Genomic DNA, 24,279 nt, shown 5'->3' with positions numbered 1-24,279 from the left:
TCTGAAAACACTGAAAAAATTCCACAAACTATGGAGATCATGGTTTCTTTTTAAGTACTCCGATTCTTTTGCCAAGATGCAAAATGGCTGATTTACTGATTTTTGATTTCTGATTTTAGATCTCTAACAGTAACGGTTTCATTTGGTTGTTCTTTCTTCCATGAAAGTACTGGTTTCTGATATCTATAGATGTATATAAACGTGAATCACGTATGACGGTCTTCCCCTAACCTATTAAGATAATTACTTGCATAATCAATATGCAAAATTATTGCTATTCAAGATTTAAATCCTACCACCCCCTCTCTTCCTCTCCCCATCATTTTTTCTCTTCTCTTATTTGGTGTCTTTGTTTTTTTTCTGCCTCCTTTATATATTGCTATTAACCTTGATTAATGCTTTCAAAATAATAATTTCAAGCTTATAATTATTTCTGTTCATAACATACAATGTTTTTTTCTTGGTTTGTGTTGCTACACATACGCTTAAACAGATGCTATTCTTTTGTCCCAGAGCAATTTATAACTTGACACATGTTTGGCTTATTGTATGTGATACAGTAAAACTGTCTTTGTATGCTTTGTTATACATTTGTGATATCTCAATAAAAAATATTATTGGAAAAAAAAAAAGAAAAATTGAAGGGGGTCCTTGTCAGGTTTTGCCAATAACACTCTGGGGGTTATTTACTAATGGCAAATCCACTTTGCACTACAAGTGCACTTGGAAGTGCAGTTGCTGTAGATCTGAGTGGGACATGCAAGGCAAATAAAAAAAAAAAACAGCAATTTAGCTTGCACATGATTGGATGATAAAATAAGCAGAGCATCCCTTCATTTCAGATCTTCCCCTCAGAGATACAGTGAGTGCACTTGCAGGTCACTTGTAGTGCAGAGTGAATTTGCCTTTAGTAAATAAACCTCTGTGTTCCTCATAAAAGGAGTCAGGGAACCAGTTTGGAGACAGTCCGCATTCAATTGGAGTATTCTTGGTAAAAGAACCTCAGAGTAATGTTTGTACCACTCAATTGGTATGCCATCTGGACCAGGAGCCGTACCAGTAGGGTAAGATCCAATTGAAAAGGTCACCTCTTCTTCCTTAAAAGGGGTATCCAGAAACTCTCTAGTCTCCAGTTTCCAGCAGCTTGGGCAAATGTAAGGGCTCTAGAGTAGCGAGGAGGTCCTCTACACTATACAATGCTATAGGTGAATATAGCCTTCTATAAAATGAAAGAAACTCCTGCAAAATGTCATCCCTGGCCATCAGCAGCACCCTGGCCGGAGAGGCAGTACACAGAACCACAGTTAGGGGCCTATCCACGGCCGTTAGTAAACCTAATAGTTTACCATTTTAATCCCCTTTCTCAAAAATGCATTCTGACCTCTGTTGCAAAGTGCTGGAGGAAATATCCTGATAATGGAGATCTAGAGCCCTTCTGGCAAATTGAGGATTTGCCAATGTATCTGGGGAAGGTGTATTAGCATGAGCCTGCACGCATTCCTGCTCCTTATCCTGTAAGGTTGACACCACATGCTTGCGCTCCTTCCTATCAGCTTTTATAGTCAATCTGTATGTCCCCCTTGTGGTAGCTTTTTATTGAAAATACGTTTTATTGAATTTTTCTTCACCACTAAAAGACATTTAGTTAAAGTAAACAAAAAAAGGATCCAGACCCTGTTGTGTTGTGTTTGTGATGTCTGATTCTAACCACACGTGCCAAATTTTGTCAAACTTAGGCAGCATCTGGCGAGATAGGCTGCTTTGTATAATGGCACCGCTAAGTTGATCAACAATTTCCATGAATTCAAAGTGGGTACCTCCTGGTTGTTTCCATGTTATGAGTAATTGTGGTACCTTTAAAGGCACCCCACAACATGTTTTTTTTTAAACAAAAATAAAAACAAGACTTTAATATAACTTTAGGTTGATCTGTCGTTAGTTTCCATGAAGTTATTTTATATATTTCTCTGTATTTGTTGGTTTTACTCCCTTTCCTTCTGCTTCTATTTTATTTATTATACCTTTCTTTTTGCAGGTAAAGCTCAACTTAATGCCATATAACAGAGAATCGCCCCATTTCTTAACACCTCTGCCTAATGAAGGAGTTAGCTCCCTGCCTACAAGAACAGATGTAGAGACCGAAAAACAATGGCAATTGCAACAGCAGGCTGCAAATAAAGGTACTGTTAAAGGATATGTTATGAGTAAACTCTGTTTATTAGGTGTGAATGTTGAGCAGCAGGTGAGGAGTGGTGGGAAAATTAGATAAATATTTTATCTTACAATTGCACTTCAATCAAACTATGCCTTTGAACTGGAATAACTGGCCATATATATACATTTTTTTCATTCATTCTACCAAAAGATTTAATACCATTATTGGGATTTAAATGGTCTCAGAACTTTACATCATGGTATCTAACAGTATCTATTTTTTTAAATGATCAAACCTGAGTGTGCATGCATGTGGCGTTGGGCTTGGGAATGCTCTGGCCTCGACTTTGCACGTCCTCGGCCATCCAAGCCAGAAATAGCCAGAAGGTCCCCAAAACCCGAAGGGCAAACGGACAGGTGAAGAAGCTCACACAGCTGCCCCAGCTCCCTCAGATGGTGTGCTAGTTCCCTTACAAGCAGCAGACACCTCCAGCTAAGATGGTGCCAGTTTACAAAATGGCTCCACAAGGCGACTCCTCTCCTCCAAGGCAGCAGATCTAACCACAGCAGCAGCAAACACCATAGGAGGAGATACTTTCACAGGAGGATGCCCAGCAGATATCACCAGGGGAGCCACAGCAGTTTTCACCATACCCTGCTTCACCAGAGGGGGAAGTGGATAGGGCTCCCTCCCTGACCTCATCTATAGACAGACAGATGGCAGAAATAGCGCTCCCACTCCCAATACAGACAGCTTCATATTCTGAGGACAATGTGCCTATTGCAAGATTCTCCACTTTACGGCAGCAGGAACTTTCTAAAGCATGTGCCATCATAACCGCTGACCTAAAAGCGCTTTGCTGGCTGTTAGGGATGAGCCGAACACCCCCCTGTTCGGTTTGCATCCAGACCATGTGAACAGGCAAAAAATTTGTTCGAGCACGCGAACACCATTAAAGTCTATGGGACTCGAACGTGAAAAATCAAAAGTGCTAATTTTAAAGGTTAATCTGCAAGTTATTGTCATAAAAAGTTTTTGGGGACCTCGGTTCTGCCCCAGGGGACATGTATCAATGCAAAACACGTTTTAAAAACTGACTTTTTTCTGGAGCAGTGATTTTAATAATGCTTAAAGTGAAACAATAAAAGTGTAATATTCCTTTAAATTTCGTACCTGGGGGGTGTCTATAGTATGCCTATAAAGGGGCAAGTGTTTCCTGTGTTTAGAAAAGTCCCCACGCAAAATGTCATTTCTAAAGGGAAAAAGTAATTTTAAAAGTACATGCGGCTATAATGCATTGTCGGGTCTTGGCAATACAGATGAAAGTAATTGAAAAAAACAGCATGGGGATTCCTCTCCGTCCATTACCAGACCCTTTGGATCTGGTATAAATATTAAATATTTACCGAAAGGTAAAAAAAAAATTGTGTGGGGGTCCCCCCAAATTCCATTACCAGGCCCTTCAGGTCTGGTATGGATATTAAGGTGAACCTCGCACCAAATTAAAAAACAAAATGGAGAAGGGGTCCCCCTCAAAATCCATTCCAGACCTGGGTCTGGTATGGATTTTAAGGGGAACCCCACTCCAAAATGTAAGAAAAAAACGGCGTTGGAGTTCCCCCCAAAAATCCATACCAGACCCTTATCTGAGCATGCAACCTGGCAGGCCGCAAGAAAAGAGGGGGGGCGAGAGAGCCCCCCCTCCTGAACTGTAACAGGCCACATGCCCTTAACATTGGGAGGGTGCTTTGAGGTAGCCCCCCAAAGCACCTTATCCCCATCCAAAGCACCTTGTCTCCATGTTGTTGAGGAGAAGGGCCTCATCCCCACAACCCTTGCCTGGTGGTTGTTGGGGTCTGCGGGTGGAGGGCTTTAACAAAGGGGACTCCCAGATCCCACCCCCCGTGTGAAATGGTAATGGGGTACATTGTACTCCTACCATTTCACCCAAAAAAGTGACAAAAAAGGTAAAAAGAAAAACACACACACAGCTTTGCATGAGTCCTTTAATAATAACAAAACAAAAAAAAGCAAAAAAAACTGCGATTGTAATCCTTTTATGATCCATGAATGATACAGCCTCCTCTGTAGGAGCCGCCCGGCAGAATGACACGTGACTCGGATGACAGTTCTTAAATAACCGAGGATGGGGCAACCAGTGACATGTGGACGGGTGACCCCGCCTCCCTCTGACGCATCACAAGAAACCTCAGTTGCGTCAGTGGGGGGCGAGGTCACCCACAGATGTCACGAGAAACCCCCCATTGTGTCAGAGGGGGCGATGTCACCCATACATGTCACGAGAAACCCCCATTGCGTCAGAGGGGGCGGGGTCAACATCAACATGGGGACAAGGTGCTTTGGGGGGCTATTCATTATAGCCGCGAGTAGTTTTAACTGACTTTTTTTTCCTATAAAAATGTCATTTTGCTGTCAGACTGTTCTAAACACGGGAAACATGCGTCCCTTTACAGGCATACTATAGACACCCCCCAGGTACGAAATTGAAAGGAATATTACACTTTTATTGTTTCACTTTAAAATTACTGCTCCTGAAAAAACATACATTTTTAGAACTTTTTTTTGCATTGATACATGTCCCCTGGGGCAGGACTCTGGTCTCCAAATACTGTTTTTATGGCAAAGAACTTGCATATAGCACTTGCATATAGTAGCACTTTTGATTTCTCCCATAGACTTTTAAAGGGTGTTCCGCTGCTTTCGAATGTGCCGCAACCACCCAAAATTGCTCGCTGTTCGGTGAACTGGCGAACAGCCAATGTTCGAGTCGAACTCATGTTCGACTCAAATATAAAGCTCATCCCTACCGGCGGTATAGCCGCGCTGCTGCAGCAGCACTTTGCCGGCAGTATAGCCGTGCTGCCCCATTGATTTCAATGGGCAGGAGCGGTGTATACACCCAGTGCTGTATCTTGGTCTAGGCCAACAAGACCTAGGCCTAGGGCGGCACTTTGTGGGGGCAGCAAAGAAGCCGCCCCCCATGAAAAAAGCTCCCCCCGAGTGCCTGCTTCTGCGGCCACCTCCCTCACAAATACAGCCCCTGGCAGCTTGTTAACATTATGGGCGGGGATCAGATAGGTGTCTGCGTGCGGTGCTTGCAATGTTCTTGGGTGCCGCAGACTTTTTTTTATATAGCAAAAAGAAACTGCGCTATGGTACTGACGATGCACTCTGATAGAGTGCACCTACAATTTAAAAGGGTTTCTATGAAAAACCGATGGAAGCAGCAACTCGCCTGTAAAACATAACTACAGTGACAAACATTTATAAAAATAGAATCGCGCTAAACCAATGAAATATAAACTGTGTATCTACAAATGACCTTGCTTGTGTGTCAGAATCACGTCAATCGCAAAATTACTTGCGGTCAACGTGAATCCAAAACAGAAAGAAGAGGTATACTGTGCTGTTAACAGCCCAAAAACACCACAATATGAATTATATGTGCATCTTCTCATGAGTCATTATACAATAAATCTATACAAAAATAGATATATAAAATATAGAGAATAGTGATATTCCTATAAATAAATTCAATATACAGTGAAAAAAATAATACAATGCAACAGCAAAAGGTGAAAACATGTGAAAAAGTCAGATAATGTGCAAAAATCACATATGAACCATACACCCGTGTATAACTAAAAATTGTGATCTAAAAAGCATAGTCCATCCATCAAAAATAAATGATTCTTCAAATCCAAAGTGTGAATAATGTGAAATCCACCACCACTGTGTGAGGAGTTACTTCTTACTAGAAGTCTTACAGAGAATCACAGAAAGTGTTAAACACAGCACAGTACACCTCTTCTTTCTGTTTTGGATTCACGTTGACTGCAAGTAATTTTGCGATTAATGTGATTCTGACACACAGTCAAGGTCATTTGCAGATACACAGTTTATATTTAATTGGTTTGGCGCGATTCTATATTTCTATGTTTTTTTTTTATTTGATGATGACGCTGCCCCCTCCTGACTCCTGCTGTGGAGTGATCTCTGAGGGAGGGGCTGGGATTCTTTGCAGAGCCAGCAGCGCGGGTTGTGCTCCTCGCTGTGGAGGAGGAAGGAACTGGAAGGCAGCTCAAGCTGCCCAAGGAGCCAACTGACTGACTGAGTGGAGTCGAGCAGCCAGAGAATAAGTCATGGCAGTGTGGACTCTTGTTTTGTTGTTCTTCTGACTGAGGGAGCAATGGAACAGGGACAGTCACACGACTCTGGGAGGAACTGGTCTTGGACTGGGGGTCAGTGCAGTGACTGTCGCAGCACAGTAGAAAAGGCACAGAGCTAAGAAGGAGGAAACAGAAACGGGAAACAATGACAAGCAAAGCAAATGCTTCCCTGAAAACTTCCCTGCAAACGTTGCAGGGAAGCATTTGCTTTGCTGGGCACTGCATCAAACAGACCTGCAGCTTCTGCAAATCTGCACCAGTGATATAGCAGCTAGAAGGGCCCAGGCTGTACTGATGATTGCAGAATACAGATATGATTGCAGATGCAATCATCATTATCATTGCACATGCTAAAACACCTAGGTAGGTACCCAGACCCGCAGCACCTTCTTTCCTTGTTTTCTCCTGCTCCTCAGCTCTGTGCTTTTTCTACTGCGCTGTGACAGCCACTACACTGACCCCCAGTCCCAGACTACTTCCTCCCCAAGTCCTTTACAGCAGGTACAACAATTACTCTTACTTTTGTGCATGTGCCAAGCAGAATACAAAGTGCTCAACGTAAATAATATATAAAAATCATATTGCAATTAAGTGCTCCATGCGTGCTACAAACTCATTAAACAGTCCACATTCAGTGAAAGTTCATATACTGCAAAGTGCTCAATGCATGCTGACTTTGCAGTACATGAACTTTCAGTTCATATACTGCAAAGTGCTCCATGCATGCTGACTTTGCAGTACATGAACTTTCACTGAATGTGGACTGTTGAATGAGTTTCCATTGATTTCAGCATGAGCACAGTGGGCCATGTTATAATCAAAACATAACTCATATACACTAATTATCTGTTATATTAGGAAACTGATGAGTCTGCACTGAATGCCACTGATGAGGCGGCACTCTTAAGCTGCATTGATAGGTTGCACTGGTGGCCCCTGGTGAGGCTGCCCTGTTTGGCACAAATGAGATGGCACTCATAAGCTGCACTGATAGGGCGGGTCTTAATCAGGAAGGGGTGTGACCTTGAGAGGAAGGGGTGGGTCATATTTAAATTATGGGGTGCATGAGTTTAGTGAGGCCTAGGGCAGCACAAATCCTAAATACACCTCCGTATTTACTGCTCCTTCACCGCTCCAAAGATGCTGCTAGCAGGACTTTTTTTTACCATCCTGCTAGCGCACTGCTCCAGCACTCAGGTGCCTGCAAAACGACCTAGTGTGAAAGGGGTCTTAACCTTCAAGTTAAAATATTTTTTTTTTCTAGAAAACAACTTAGAACCCCCAAACATTTTATATATATATATATATATATATATATATATATATATATATATATATATATATATTGTAACCTGGGGGGCAGGTAATAGGTACAAAGCTCCCTGGGATGAGCAGTTTCTCAGGCACAGATACCAAATCAGAGATGAAGTGACCAACAGTGCTGTGTTTATTTGTGCTGTATACAAGTCCATATACAGGTGCTGTACAGTGCTCCAGAAAAACAAAATAAATGGCAAAGTAGCAAAACACAAAAGACCTAGCCGTGTCACGGCTCTAGCTATACAATCTGCAGGCCCTCACTACCAGGCTAACAGGTTCTACCAACCTCACTCTCTTCACAGACCAACTTTGTGTGAATGTCCCAGGCAGAGAGCAAAGGCTGTCTGCTCAGGTAAGCCTAAATTGACCTGGGGAAGAGGGGCTAGACCCGAACTGGATCACAGATCACAGATTCCTGAATGTGTATTAGAGGAGCCTGGGAGAGGTATAAACCCCTAAGAGGACTTTGCCTGGCTCTCTCTGGGACGCTCTGCTACAATATATATATATATATATATATATATATTTTAGTAGTGACCCTAGAGAGTAAAATGTTGGTTGTTGCAATATTTTATGTCACAGTGTATTTGTGCAGCGGTCTTTACAAATGCATTTTTTTTTTTTAATTACTGAATTAAAAAACTAACCAGTAAAATTAGCCCAATTTTTTTTGTATAATGTGAAAGATTTTATGAATTTGACTTTTTATTCTAAGCAAAAAAATCCCGATTCTCATTTTGGCCAGAATTTTGCAGCTCTACCATGAATCAACAGGAAGGGGAGGTATGTGAGCTACTGCGGGAACAGAAGAAAAATCCCAATATTGACATCAGGCACAAAATAGAGACAGCACTTAATCTTAGCCTAACTACAAAGGCTGAAAAATACATTCAATGGTCCAGAAACTGTTATTATACCATAGGGGACAAACCACATATCTTCCTAGCTTGAAAACTTTCTCTGCAACTTTATTCCCCAGCCCTCACAAACATGTTGTTAACCACTTCAGCCCAGAAGGATTTACCCCCTTCCTGACCAGAGCGTTTTTTGCAATTCAGCACTGCGTCGCTTTAACTGACAATTGCACGGTCGTGCAACGTGGCTCCCAAACAAAATTGGCGTCCTTTTTTTCCACAAATATAGCTTTCTTTTGGTGGTATTTGATCACCTCTGCGGTTTTTATTTTTTGCACTATAAACCAAAAAAGAGCGACATCTGAAGGAAAGAATCTGCAGAAAATCTGAGAGTGTGTATGGGGCTTTAATGGGACAATGACTCGTAGGATCCTACAACCCTAGCCTACAGTGATACTGCTGCATCATCAGGCTGGGTCAACCACCTGTGTGCAAAGACTAATTGTTCTGCTAAGAAATCCCTAATAAAACTGGGTACCGCCAACCCCTCTTCTTTCTATGGCTACTGCAATACTTGTAATCTAAGATGGGATGTCCCCCCCCCCCCCCCCTTGTCTCAAAGGAAATCTGAAACTACAATTGTCAGTTAAAGCGACGCAGTGCCAAATCGCAAAAAGTGGTCTGGTCTTAAAGAGGAGCTGCACCTTAAAAAAAAATATTAAAAGCCAGCAGCTACAAATATAGCAGCTGAGGACTTTTAATAAATTGACACTTACCTGTCCCAGGGTCCAGCGATGTCGGCGGCAGATGACGAGCAATCGCTCGGCTCTCCGCCGCCCCCGCCGCCATTCTCTGTCAGGGAATCGGCAAGTGAAGCATTGCGGCTTCACTGCCCGGTTCCCTACTGCGCATGCGCGAGTCGCGCTGCGCGTCTGTACTGGTCCCTGCTGTGTCCTGGGAACTGTGTGTGTCCCAGAACACAAAGGGGGCGGGGCATCTGCAGCGAGTTGCGGTGAGCTTGTCCCGGAAGTGGGTGAAGATACCTGGATTATCCAGGTATCTGCACCCCCCTCCCCCCGAAAGGTGCCAATTGTGGCACCGGAGGGGGGGGGGGAGGGATCAGAAGAGCGGAACTTCCACTTCAGGGTGGAGGTCCGCTTTAAGCCAGCAAAATGGTCCGGTCTGAAAGTGGTTAAAAAGTAAATGTTGTCGTGCCTAAAAGTCACCACTGGGGGCTATGCAGAGCACGTAGCCTCATGCTTTCTCAGATCATGCTGTGTCAGCAGAAGCTTCAGCTTCCTCCGACTAGCAGTCACAGATGTTGGGGGGGATTTTTCTCTAAAAAACACCCCCCATCCGGACAAAAGCTCTCCCCCTCTCCCTGAGTAGAGGGGGAAGCCAGAACGATTGGCAGATGCTGCTCCATTCTCCACCGCCTCTGTACGGCGGTTTGTCACAGCCCTCGCCACCCTCCCCCCACTCACACGCAGATCCCATCGGATCAGAGGCCCTCGCTCGTGCGGGAAAACGCTCTTTTTTGAAAAGAGGAGGGTACAGTGGGACCACAGAGTGGGCGTGGCTTAGCGTGGCATTGGCATGCAGCAACATCCAGTGCAGGGGTACTTTTAAAAGGCTCAATTTTTTTGCTGACTGCAGCTGTCAGAGAGACACAAAAGCTAAAAAGGGGCATGTAAGTTGTGACACCGCTATTCCTTTGGCACATTTACTAAAGCATCAGCCTGACCGTTCATAGCAGCGACAGTTGCTGGACTATTTGCTCAAGCAGTGAAGCGATTTTCTTCTGGTAGTACCTCTGCATTTGTGCATCGGGCTATGGTCAGAAGGGGAGGTAAAAACACCCCAAAAAGGGCTCAAAGGGGACTCCTTCAAGCTCTAAACAGCTTAAACTCATGGCATCCTTCCCTGAGAGGGGGTGGCCGGTCAGAGTGAGCCATCAGGGCTATCAAATATTGCAATTGTTTTCAACACTGCAGCCCGTCTATATCCCAGAATGTGATAAAATGTGACAGGTCCCTTTCTATTACCTAGGACCCTCAAACTGAGGATCTGAGGGCAGGAGAAGATGAATTTCCCTCAGGACCATGGAGAGGCTGACGACTCCTCTTCTGAGGGGTCAAATCCACAGGGATCAGCTTCATAATCTGAAGGATTGATGGTGCATTTTTGCTACTCTTCATTGAGTCGGTTGATATGCCCACTTTTTGTTTGGGTTCACTAAAAGCCTCCCCAAGTTGTGCATGCCTTTCCTGTCCATTTATTGCTGGAAAGGCTTATGTATTCTGAGTGAGATCACCCAGATAAGTACAATTTTTTTCCTCCTATAACACTTTATCCTATGGAGGAAAAAATCACTAAGAAGTAGGAGCTGCCAGCAATTGTCGCTGCTATATCCTCTGTGAATGAAAGTTTGACTTGTCCGATAGCCAATGCTCAAATGCTTAGGGATCCAATGAACAAGAAGTTATAATTCCTATTTTATAAAAAAAAAAAAAACACTATAATGACTCAACCTGTGCTAGAAGCAATTTGGTGTATTTCAATCATTGAGAGTTCAATTTAAACAGGTGCACAAGGTTATTCCTGATCAGCAGGCCAGGATTCAGCTGAGTTACCAGCGGCATTATGTTAAGCAATAGACGCCATGAGAGAGTATATTCTTCAAGCTTCGCGCCTTATGATTGGGCTGGTGCATAGGCATAGAATCTTGTGATTGAAAGATTGGTCAGCTGAAGCATCGTGCATAGCTCCTGGCTAGTTTTTCTTTTCACAGTGAACAGCTGTTTGGGGATGATTTGGATAAATACATCCAAAAAAGTTTCTAGTGGAAAAGGTATCCTTTTGCTAGTTAGGAAAAGGAGTAATCATATTTAATTTAAACAAGTTCCTTCTCCAGTGCCAGGAGCATCTGCCTCCAGGCAGTCATGATGGCCTCTGCCGTCATATTCAAGAGGGGAATTGGAGCCCCCTTATGGGGGGGTGCCCCCGCTCGCTCTTGTGAGGGGAAGACTTCTGCAGTCCTCACAGGCCTGGTAGAAAGAGTGTTGGGAGCCTACAGCCACATCACCCTGAAGCACCCCGATCTCGTCTGACCTCAGAAGTTAAGCCGGGTCGGGCCTGGTCAATACCTGGATGGGGGACCACCTGGGAATACCAGGTGCAGTAGGCTGCAAATGGGTGACTTCCTCAATTACTCTAGGATGCAAACTTGAGTTCCAAAAGTCCCCATCTCCTAATTTTCTCAGATTTCAAACGAAAAAAAAGTCTCTTTGAAGCATTGGACCATGTTTTGTCTAAAAAAAATGATCTTAGTGGTTCCCATGCAAGAGCAGGGATTGGAGTTTTATTTAAACCTTTTCATGGTACCAAAACCAAATGGGTATGCCAGACCCATTCTAGATCTCAAAGATCTAAACCGGTTTCTGAATATCCGTTCTTTTTGCATAGGGTTAATCCGATCAGTGGTCTCCGTCCTACAAGGTGGAGAACTTCTGGCGTCAATAGACATCAGGAATGCATACCTCCATGTACCTATATTTGCCTCTCACCAGAAATATCTATGTTTTCGAGGTAGAAAAGCTTAGTTTGTAGCTTTGCCTTTCGATCTAGCTACTGCACCTCGAGTATTTACAAAGGTGCTGGCCCCTCCTGTAGCCTGATTAAGGGCCCAAAGTATAACGGCTATAGCTTACCTAGATGTTCTGCTCTTAATAGACCAGTCAGTAGCCCGCTTAGACCAAAGTATGATTTACAGTCGTCTACCTGGAATACCTAGGTTGTATCCTCAACCTAGAGAAATCCTCCTTTAAAAAAAAAAAAAAAACTATCAAGGAGATTAGAATACCTGGGTCTGATTATTGATTGAACCCAGAAATGGGTATTCTTGTCCCAGGCAAAGATCAGGGCCATAAAGGAACTGATTAAGGTGGTCAAGACAAAGAAGAATCCTTCTATTCGATTTTGCATGAGGTTGTTGGGAAAGATGGTGGCTACATTCGAGGCTGTTCCTTATGTTCAGTTTCATTTTAGGCTGCTGCAAAACAGTATTTTTTCGGCTTGTAACAAGAAGATCCAAGCTCTAGATTTCCCAATGTATCTGCCTCCAGAGTGCATCAAGTTGGTGGTGGATAACCAAGAATCTGCAGAAGGGAAAATCTTTCCTACCAGTTACCTGGAAGATGGTAACAATGACCTTGCCCATCAACATTCTAGAGATCCAGGCAGCACGCTTGGCCCTGAGGGTATGGGCCCTGTCCGGTATTCCATCCTACCTTACAAACGCTAAATGTAATGGTTTGGATCATAGATGAATCATAAATTACATAGATTATAGAGTCTGGAAAGCTTATGTCTTCTGCTGTGAATCCAAGGGTCAGCACCCCAGGAAGTATGGCATAGGTAGGTAGAGATGGCCTTGCGGTTAGCCCGGCGGTCGGTTGGCGGCAAATTTTGCTCGTTCGTGATTCACCAAACCGGCAAACTTCTGGTGCTGTTCGCATGGTGGACATAGTGAAAGAACTATGGCCCATGATGACACATCCATCATGGGGTACAGGACAGCCAATTGAGACATTTCAGCACATGGCCAATTGGACATACCCCCCACCTTATAAATAGACCTGATCTGGCGGCCATTTTACATTCTTTCTTTTGTCAGTGTAGGGACAGGACACTGTGTGGAGCAGGGACAGTCAGTTTAATCACTAGCTATTACTATTAGGTCCACAAAGGTCCTTTTAAGGACTGGTATAGGTGTACAGTATATAGGGTTGTACACGTATAATATACTTTCTTTCAAATATAGAAAGTATATTATGGTGCACTGCTGACTGCTGTCCTGCTGATTGCTGACCGATTCTGCAGCTGTCTTTTATCAGTGTAGGGACTGAGGGACAGTTTGGTGTTTTGGAGCAGGGACAGTCTAAAAATCACTAGCTACTAGGTTCACAAATGTCCTTTTAAGGACTGGTATAGGTGTACATTATATAGGGTTGTACACGTATAATATACTTTCTTTCAAATATAGAAAGCATATTATAGTGCTCTGCACTGCTGTGCTGCTGATCGATTCTGCAGCTGTCGTTTCTCAGTGTAGGGAGGGACAGTTTGGTGTTTGGAGCAGGGACAGTCTGCAATTCACTACCTACTAGCTAGCTACTATTAGGTCCACAAAGGTCCTTTTAAGGACTGATATAGGTGTACTATTTGGTGTCCAGTATATAGGGGTGTAATACACATATAAAATACTTGCAAATATAGAAAGCATTGTATAGTGCATTTCCACTGTGTAGCATTGTGACTGCTGAGTGGTTCTGCAGCGATACTACAAAGAGTGACAAACGCAATTTAAAAAAAAGTATTATAACTGGTGTGATAGACCAGTGGCCCCCCAAAATGACCGATTGAAGTGGGTCGTTTTATACCTTCTTCTACATACATACTGCACTTCTCTAGAGACTTTTGTCACAGGGCCATTTAAAAAAATGACAGGCAGAGGAAGAGGCAGGCCCTTCCGCAGGGGTGGTAGGGGTAGGACAGGAGCAACAGGCTTGAGCCAAAGTGGGAAATTGCAGAAGGTGCATTTGATTACCTCAAAGGATGCACCAGACTTGGTTGAGTGGCTCACTCAGCCTTACTCTTCTGCACCTTGCTCATCCTCTCGATCGCCACCCTCTTCTTCACTCTCTGCTGTTTGCACCCCCAAAGACACTACCACCTACACCACCACCATATACCCTCCGCTTGAGTCACAGGAATTATTTTCCGATCCATCACAAGACATTGCCGATGTGCAGCCACTCTTGGCATTGGATCAGGAAGAGGAGGTAGCAACAGCCGCCACTCAGCAGTCTGACGACAGTACCCAGATCAGCCCAAGGAGGAGGTTGGTCCCCGGTGTTGCTGCCTACTCCGAGATCTCTAATTATAGCGGTGGGGAAGGTGACGTTGATGATGACATGTCTAGTGATGTCACGTGGGTGCCCACAAGAGAGGAAGAGGAGGGGAGTTCAGAGGGAGATATGGACCAGCAGATAGGGAGGAGAAGCAGGGGGAACTTACATTGCACAGGAGGCACAAAGCAGACTGCTAATGTATGAGGAGAGAGGCATCAACCATGTGCGGTCACATCTGGCGCTCCCAGGACGCCGACACATGGCTCCACAGTGTGGGCTTTTTTGTCCGCTGCTGACAATAGTGTTGCCATCTGCAGTCTTTGCAGTCAACGCATAAGTCACGGTAAGTCCAACACTCACCTAGGGACGACCGCCTTAAGAAGGCACATGACCTGCCATCACCGAGCCCAGTGGGAGCAACGGAACCCACAAAGCCACACTCCAGTCTCTCACCGTCCAGCCTCGTCTTCTACTTCTCCTTCTCCTCTCCCCTCACAATTGTCCTCCGCTCCACCTTCCATCATGTCGCCTTCACATTTTCATGGAAAAAGGCAGGCTTCCATGGGCCAAATATTCGAGCATAAAAAAATGATGAAGCCGGATAACCCTTTTGCCCAACGGTTGACGGCTGGCTTGTCAGAACTGATAGCCCGCCAAATACTGCCATATAAACTGGTGGACACGGAGGCCTTTCGAAAATCTGTGGCCATTGGAACACCACAATGGAAGGTCCCAGGAAGGAAGTATTTCTCACAGAAGGGCATCCCAGAGCTATATGGCCATGTTCAGCGGCAAGTGAATGTATCTCTGGGACACAGTGTCGGTGCCAAGATACATCTGACCACAGACACGTGGTCTAGCAAACACGGGCAAGGAAGGTATATAACTTTTACTGCCCACTGGGTGAACTTTCTGACGGCCGTCAAGCATGTAACCCGTGGCACCCGTGTAGATTTGGTTTTACCGCCACAGATTGCATGCAGGCCTGGCTCTTCTTCTCCTCCTCCTACTCCATCCCCCTCCCTCTCTTCCTCGGCTGACTCCTCCTTTTCCGCTGCTAGCGCCTCTACCGCTGCGCCGCCCAAGATCCCCAGAACCTATTCGCCATGCCAGGTGAGACGTTGCCATGCTGTGCTGCATCTGTTGTGCTTGGAAGCCAAGAGCCACACTGGTCCTGCACTCCTTTCAGCTTTGCGTTCACAGGCAGTGGCTAACACCGCTCAATTTGACAGTTGGTAAAGTGGTGTCTGACAGCGGTGCCAATCTGCTTAGCGCATTAAAACAGGGCAAAATGATACACGTGCCATGCATGGCACACGTCTTAAACTTGGTCGTGCAGCGATTCGTTGACAAATACTCTGGCGTCCAGGACATCTTGCGGCAGGGAAGGAAAATATTGGCCCATTTCAGAAGATCTTACACAGCCATGGCTCGCCTTGCTGACATACAGCGGCGACACAATCTGCCGGTCAGACATCTTATTTGCGATTGCCCGACGCGATGGAACTCAACCTTCTATATGCTTGATAGGCTGCTCCAGCAGAAATATGCAGTTAACGACTACCTGTACGAACTGCGGAAATACAGGTTCTGGGGAGCTTGTTTTTTTTTCACTGTGCCAGTGGCTGCTCATGCGCGACGCATGCAGACTTCTGGGGCCATTTGATGAGATCACCATACTGGTCAGTCGCAGCTATGGTGCCATCAGTGACATCGTACCTTATACCTTCTTTATGGAGCATACATTGCGTTGTGTCATTGATCAAGCCGTGGAGGAGCAGGAACAGGAAGATGAGGAATTCACAATGCTGGATGAATTTCCAGGGGGGCTACTCTATCTGAGACAAGTCAACAACAGGAGTCTGAAGAGGAGTCAGAGGAGGATGGTGCCGGATGAGGAGGAGCAAGAAGAGCATGCTTTAAACCTTTCTGGGATCCTTGTTGTTGTGCGTGGATGGGGAGAGGAGAATGAGGAGGACAACATTATCCTGGATGATAAGCAGGAGCCAGGCCACCACACTGCTTCGAGTTTAGTGAAAATGGGGGCCTTCATGCTCCAATCTTTTAACAGGGACCCCCGTATAAAAAGCATAAAGGTCAAGGACCAGTACTGGGGGGGCAACATACTTAGACCCCCGGTACAAACACAAAATGGCGGAAATGTTACCACCGTCACATAGGGCTGTCAGAATGGAGCACTTCCAGGCCTTGCTTCGAGAAATGCTGCATTCTGCTTTTGCGTGCGCTGGCAGAGGAGGAATTCCCACTCCCAGAGAAAAAGTTGTGGGTACCAATCCAACAGCGCCTGCAAGAAGAGGGCGGTTTGAAGATGTGTTGGTGACTTCTGATATGAGGTCATTCTTTCAGCCGACCCATCGACTGGTGTCATCTGGATCCAGCATCAGGGAACGCCTAGACCGTCAGGTGTCAGACTACGTCGGGTTAACGCTCTGAGAAGTGATGAACCCCTGGACTACTGGGTGGGAGCTTGCCCAATTTGCAATGGAACTGTTGGCTTGCCCATCATCCAGTGTCCTGTCCGAAAGGACGTTCAGCGCGGCAGGGGCGATCATGACCGATAAGTGCACTCGCCTAGCTCACAACAGTGTTGACTACCTCACATTTATAAAAATGAATGAGGCATTGATCTTGGAGGAATTCAACACATGTGACCAGAAGACCATGTATATGCATAACTCTATAAACAATATATTCAATCTAGCACACTGACCTTTTTTCTACCTTTAGCTCACTTCCTTGTACAAAAAAAGCAAACCGTACTATATGCCTGTACCCTCCTGTTTGAAGAGTTTGAGTGGTGTCATATTTTTGGGTCCCGCAGCGAGTTGCTGGTATCAGTGCTGGTGTCAATGCTCTCTATCTCTGTGCTGGTGTCAGTGCTCTCTATTTCGGTGCTGGTGTCAGTGCTCTCTATCATGGTGCTGGTGTCAGTGCTCTCTATCTCGGTGCTGGTGTCAGCGCTCTCTATCTCTGTGCTGGTGTCCGTGCTCTCTATCTCTGTGCTGGTGTCCGTGCTCTCTAACTCTGTGCTGTTGTTAGTTATCTCTATCTCGGTGTTGGTGTCAGTGCTCTCTATCTCGGTGCTGGTGTCAGTGCTCTCTATCTCGGTGCTGGTGTCAGTGCTCTCTACCATGGTGCTGGTGTCAGTGCTCTCTATCTCTGTGCTGGTGTCAGTGCTCTCTATCATGGTTCTGGTGTCAGTGCTCTCTATCTCGGTGCTGGTGTCAGTGCTCAGTCTCTATCGCGGTGCTGGTGTGTGGTCTCAGTGCTCTCTATCACGGTGCTGGTGTCAGTGCTCTCACGGTGCTGGTGTCTGTGCTCTCTATTATGGTGCTGGTGTCAGTGCCCTCTGTCTCGGTGCTGGTGTCAGTGCTCAGTCTCTATCGCAGTGCTGGTTTCAGACAGTGAGGGAGAAAGCAGCGGAGAAGCCAATCAGCAGGCAGTGTCATCACCATGGCAGAGGATCAGCACTGGACTGGCAGCTCCGGACCACCGCAGTGGAGCCCTGCACAGGTGGGGGTAAGGGCTGGGCAGAGGGAGGGGCTCAAGCACAGGTTGGCACACTGGGACACTGGCACAGGACTGTGCTGCCCTGACTGTGGCACTGATCATCTCCTGCACCCCCTTCATAGCCTGCCCTGACCTTGCCTCTCCTCCATGGCCTTCATGCACTCCTGAATTGTCAAAATTTCACAGATAAAAAAAGAATGCTTGTCGTTGTCGATCCCAGATTCACTTAATACTTTTGTTATGTCAGTGTCCATGTTGTGGGACTATGTGTGCACAGCTAGTAAGTATTTTGTGGCTGAAAATATGACCTGGAGGTTTTTAAGATTCACCTGCCATTAAAGTCAATGGGGTCCGCCGCGAATCTTGCGGTTCGTGAACTTTTGGCCGCGTTCACGAAACGTCCCATCGGAACTTCGTCCAACACTATAGGTAGGATTCTTGACTTCTATAGATAGGGTTAGAAATTAAGCTGGCCTTGCGTACTATCAAAGGCCAGGTTTCAGCCTTATCGGTATTATTTCAACTACCATTTGCCTTGCATTCTTTGGTTTGTAGCTTATTCAGGGGATAACGAGGCTAAATCCTCCGGTTAGGTTACCCCTGAACACTTGGAACTTATTTCTGTCGGCATTGCTGAAACAGCCTTTTGAGCCAGTACAGCATATTCCCTTGGTCCTTTTGACAAGGAAACTCATTTTCTGGTAGCCATATCTTCTGCAAGAAAGGTATCAGAGTTGGCTACTCTTTCTTGTGAAAAGTCATATTTGATTATTCACAAGGATAAGGTTGTATTGCAGCCTCATCCTGACTTTCTACCGAAGGTAGTGTCTAGTCTTTTTATCTGAACCTGTCAGAAACCATGAAACAGACTGAGACAGAAGTACAATCAAATCACACTTGTTTATTAATAAAAATAAAAAGGTAAATAGAAAAAAGTGTGGTCAAGCATAGCCAGAGTCCAGTAGCCTGATCGGGTAGTCAGCCAGTCCAGAGTTCATTAACGAGATCGGGTAATCAGCCAGGCCCGAAGTCAGGGATCCAAGGAGAGCAATTGCCAGCAGGATAAGAAGCCAGGAGGGATGTCAGGAAGCCAGTCTTGAAACAAACAGCAGGGGATGGTCTCTAGTGATGTGACCAACGCCAAGGGCAAAGGAAAGAGTGAGCTGGAAGGCTTTAAATAGGCAGGTCAGACGAGCATCATCGGGAACAGCTGGTAACTGTGGAAAGAGAAGAGAGCTGGCAATTATCCGACAGCTGAGCGGCCAGCCAAGAGGAGGAAGGGCTAAGCCAGCCCTGACAGTACCCCCCCAATGACCCCTCTCCCTTGGAGGGTCACCGGGCTTGAGGGGAAACCGTCTATGGAAATCGCAGAGGAGGCCAGGAGCATGTACGTCTGAGGATGAAACCCAGGAGCGTTCCTCCGGACCGTACCCCTTCCAATGCACCAGGTACTGTATGCACCCACGGAACCTACGGGAGTCAACAATGGATTGTACCTCATACTTCTCATGGTTCTCAACCAGAATAGGGTTAGAACGTGGCACCGAGGTGGTAAATCGGTTACAGACCAAAGGTTTCAATAAGGAGACATGAAACACATTTGAGATGCGCATACTAGGAGGAAGGTCCAACGCATAAGCTACTGGGTTAATCCTGCTTAGGATACAGAAAGGCCCAATAAAGCGAGGTGCAAACTGCAGTGACGGAACACGAAGCCGGAGGTTGCGAGATGACAGCCATACCCTGTCCGCAACCTGGTAGGAAGGTGCAGGCAGGCGTCTGCTGTCAGCATGGAGTCTGTACCTATCATTTGCATGACGCAAAGCCTCCTGGACTTGTACCCAAGTGGAACGAAGACCATGGAGATGCTCCTCTAACGCAGGAATACTCTGCGGAACAAACGAGTCAGGCAACATGGAAGGTTGGAAACCATAATTCGCCATAAATGGAGACAATCGGGAGGCAGAATTCAAGGCACTGTTGTGAGCAAACTCTGCCCAAGGTAATAGGTCAGACCAGTTGTTATGATGGTCAGAAATATAGCAACGTAGGAATTGCTGGAAGGACTGATTGGCCCCATTAGACTGCGGGTGATATGCAGAAGAGAACGCAAGCTGGATTCCCAACTGTGCACAAAAGGCTCACCAGAACTGGGACACAAACTGACTGCCCCTATCCGAGACAATCACCTTGGGTAGCCCATGTAAGCAAAAGATCTCCCGAGCAAAAATGGAAGCCAGTTCCTTAGAGGTGGGCAACTTCTTAAGTGGAATACAATGACACATCTTTGAGAACCGGTCAACCACCATAAGGATAACAGTGTTGCCTTGGGAGTTGGGCAATTCCACAATGAAATCCATAGACAGGTGAGTCCAGGGCCTTTCTCCATTTGGGTATGGGTGGTAGGAGTCCCACCGGAAGGTGTTGTGGCGTCTTAATCTGAGCACACACGGGACAAGCAGCTACGAAGGCAGTAACATCAGCCTGTAGACTAAGCCACCAGAATTGTTGGGAGATGGCCCAAATTAGTTGATTCTTCCTAGGATGGCCAGCTGCCTTGGGAGAATGGTAAGTCTGGAGCACTGCAGTACGGAGACTCTCTGGGACAAAGCAGCGGTCACAAGGTTTATCAGGAGGAGCATGGACCTGAGCAGCAAGAATTTTGTCACCCAAAGGAGAAGTAAGACTGGTGTGAACCGTAGCCAAGATACGATCAGGAGGAATCATAAGAACCGGAACCGACTCCGACTTGGAAGTGGAGGAAAATTGTCAGGACAAGGCATCAGCCCGTACATTCTAAGTACCGGGTAAGAATGAGACAATGTAATTAAAGCTCGACAAGAAAAGAGCCCATCGCGCCCTTCTGGGAGAGAGTCGCTTAGCCTCAGACAAGAACGTAAGATTCTTATGGTCAGTAAGAATAAGAATGGGCACAGTGGTACCTTCAAGGAGATGTCTCCATTCTTTCAGGGCCAAAATGATTGCCAACAGCTCTCTATCACCAATCTCATAATTGCACTTAGCAGGTGACAATTTCTTGGAAAAGTAGCCACAAAGTAGCATAGCGCTCTCAGAGTTAGGACGTTGAGACAGAAGGGTGTCAACTCCAGTCTCAGAAGCATCAACTTCTAGGATAAAAGGCAACGTATGATCAGGATGTGCCAACACATGAGCAGAAACAAAGGCAGCCTTGAGAGTCTCAAAGGCCTTAATGGACTCCGGAGACCAACTCTGTGGGTTACCGTCCTTTCTGGTCATATCAGTCAGAGGCTTGACCAGAGATGAGAAGTTGCGAATAAACTTCCGATAGTAGTTGGCAAAGCCCAGGAAACGCTGCAGAGGACGTAAACCCACGGGTCGAGGCCACTGTAGGACTGCCGACAGTTTCTCTGGGTCCATCGAAAAACCAGCAGTGGAAATGACATAGTTCAGGAATGTAACCTGTTCACGATGGAACTCGCACTTCTCCAGTTTACAATAGAGATTGTTCTCTCTCAGTTTCTGAAGTACACGACAGACATCTGTGTGGTGGCTCTCCAGGGACTTGGAAAATATGAGGATATCATCGAGTTAAACCACCACACACAATTGCAACAAATCTTGGAGAACATCGTTAATAAATTCCTGGAAAACTGCCGGGTGTTACAAAGGCCAAAAGGCATTACCAGATATTCATAATGGCCTGTTCTGGTATTAAACATAGTTTTCTACTCTTCGCCCTCCTTAATGCGCACAAGATTGTATGCCCCTCTCAGGTCAAGCTTTGTGAAAACCGTTGCTCCCTTGAATCGGTCAAATAACTCTGTAATCAATGGAATCGGGTAGGCATTCTTAATCGGGACACGATTGAGACCCCTATAATCTATACAAGGTCTCAGTTCTCTGCTCTTCTTTTTCACAAAGAAGAAACCAGCACCACCAGGAGACGAGGACTTGCGGATTAAACCACAAGAAAGTGCGTCAGCAACATACTCCTCCATGGCCTTATCCTCCAAGACTGACAAAGGGTAAACCAGGCCACGAGGAGGTATGGCTCCTGGTTGAAGGTCAATTGTGCAATCATAAGGCCGGTGTGAAGGCAAACTACCGGCTTGACCTTTATCAAAGACATCGCCAAAATCACGGTACTCCTGTAAGCATCCCTTGTGACAGTAATAGGTGGTGACAGGTACTCTTTATGGAGGGATTGGGGGTCTAAAAGACCCCCGATCCCTCCTTTACACTTCAAAGTATTTAGATCGCCGTTTTTGACGATTCTGAATACTGTATATATTTTTAAATCTGGCACCATTGGCAGCCAAGTAAAGGGGAAGTGACGTCATGGCGTTGCTTCCGTGTTTACAATTAGGAGACTGTAATGGAGCCACTTACAGCTTCATTCCAGTCCCTCCCTAGCCGCTGGAAGCACCGGATTGTTTATCGGTGCTCCCGATTGAACGGGAGCCCCGGTAAGAGAGGCGGTGGGAGGGGGGACATCCCCTCCCACTCCCCCGGCATAACAGGCGAGCGGCTTTTAGCCGCATCGGTTGTTATGGCTGGAAAGCCGCTTGCCCGCTCTAAAAATCAGTACCGGGATGATGCCTGCAGGTGCGGGCATCCTCCCGGTATAACCCCCGGAAGCCGAGTATGCACATCTGCGTATGCTCGGCGGGAAGGGGTTTTAAAGAGGAAGATTCCACTCTCTTAAATCAAAAGCCCACACCACTAAGACTATTAGTGCTTTGTGGGAGTGCATCACCAAGCTTCCATGGTTCAAATCTGCAAGGCTTCCACTTGGTCTTCAGTCCATACATTTATCAGATTTTATCAGGTCAATGTAAAAAGGCATGATATCGCCTTTGGGCGTAGTGTGCTGCAGGCAGCAGTATAAGTCCTCTAGTCTCATGTTGCCTTAATTCTGTTGTATCTCCCTCCCCTCAGTTGGCATTGCTCTAGGACATCCCACATAGTAATTACTATGGCTCTGTCTCCCATGATATATGATTAAGAAAATAGGATTTTTATAACAGCTTACCTATAAAATCCTGTTCTTTGAAGTATATCATGGGACACAGAGGCCCCATCCCTGCTTTTTGGTAATACACGTGTATTGCTTTGCTACAAAGACTGAGGTACTCCCAGTAGTGGGAGGGGTTATATAGGGAGTGGACTTCCTATCTTAGGGTGTGCCAGTGTCCATCAACTGAAGGTGGCCTATAACCCATATAGTGATTACTATGGCACCGTGTCCCATGATGTACTTCAAAGAAAAGGATTTTACAGGTAAGCTGTTATAAAAATACTGTTTTTCTTGTATATACCCAGTACTTTATCATACGCTGGACCAAATAATGTGTTTTGTACTGTGCTACACTTTTATATTATTGAAAGAAAATTATCAAAACTTTTATTCTTAACAAATTATTAAAGAATATATAAACCCAAAGTTTCATATTCCTGATATGTGCCTGACCACATGTACCATGTATTTGACCACACTAAGTAGGAGAAGACACCATGGTCAGTTCTCTAGCTATCCCCTGAACTCAGCCTGCTCTCCTCCAATCTTCAGACTTGTCCTGACACCCCCCCCCCCCCACACACACACACACATCCTTTTACTGGGAAGGCTAGTGTACTGCTGTCTCTCCTCCCCCAGCTCTAATGCAGGTGAGAACATAGGGAATGTGCTCACTTATGAAAAAGGGGAAAAAAAATGTATGTTTTTAATATGTATGTACAAATGTTTTGCCTTTCATTTCTATTTTAAATTGACTGGGTTGTTTTACAAGGTGAGGGTTAGCAATCACTTTTAAACATTTTTACATCTGGTCAATACAAATACATGAATTATATTTTGACAAGCATACATTTTTTCCTATGATGCACATTACCTTCTTAGGACCTCAGAACCTGCTGCTTGTCTGTTTTTTTTTATTATTTGAGTGTTTTCTAAAATCACTAAAAGTACTACTGTTCTGTCCACTGGCAAGGCACAACAAGCCCTTTACCCTTTAATACAGTATGTTATTGGATGTCATGGAATACATTTGTGTTACATTTATAGTTCCAATATTGGCATTGCATTTCTTGGTAGATTCTTCATCTGCTTTATGTTTGAATTTAAAGTCTTGTTAGTGAAATAGCAGACAGAAAAAAGCTGAAGTCAAGGCTACAAAATAGGAAGACGGGCACTAGAAACTTGATAGTGTTTTGAGGAGGGTAACTGAATAGTTTTGAGATGCTGCAACAGTGAAAATGGCAGGACTTATGGCGCGTACGCGCGATCGGAATTCCGGCCAGAAAAAGACAGATGAGAGCTTTTCATCGGAAAATGC

General features: G+C 45.4%; 1 protein-coding gene and 1 pseudogene across 17 annotated transcripts in view; both read left to right on the top strand.

The window, feature by feature from the left end:
- The window catches only part of PLEKHA6 (pleckstrin homology domain containing A6), a 1,584,742-nt gene that overhangs the window by 1,069,444 nt on the left and 491,019 nt on the right, over positions 1-24,279 (top strand). For all 17 annotated transcript variants that reach the window (XR_013274469.1, XR_013274470.1, XM_077481247.1 and 14 more), the window contains one exon: positions 2,036-2,180. Coding sequence is in view for 15 of the 17 variants with exons in the window: in XM_077481247.1 (XP_077337373.1) it covers positions 2,036-2,180 (145 nt within the window). In the remaining 2 variants the exon portion in view is untranslated. The remainder of the gene's footprint in view (positions 1-2,035; positions 2,181-24,279) is intronic.
- Positions 11,588-11,706, top strand: LOC143986230 (5S ribosomal RNA; annotated as a pseudogene).

The sequence above is a fragment of the Lithobates pipiens genome, unplaced genomic scaffold (genome assembly GCF_037356315.1).
Source record: "Lithobates pipiens isolate NorthernLeopardFrog02 unplaced genomic scaffold, aLitPip1_a1.2 Scaffold_16, whole genome shotgun sequence".
Taxonomy (NCBI): Eukaryota; Metazoa; Chordata; class Amphibia; order Anura; family Ranidae; genus Lithobates; species Lithobates pipiens.
The sequence above is the reverse complement of the archived record's forward strand: the minus strand, read 5'-3'. Positions and strand labels throughout refer to the sequence as shown.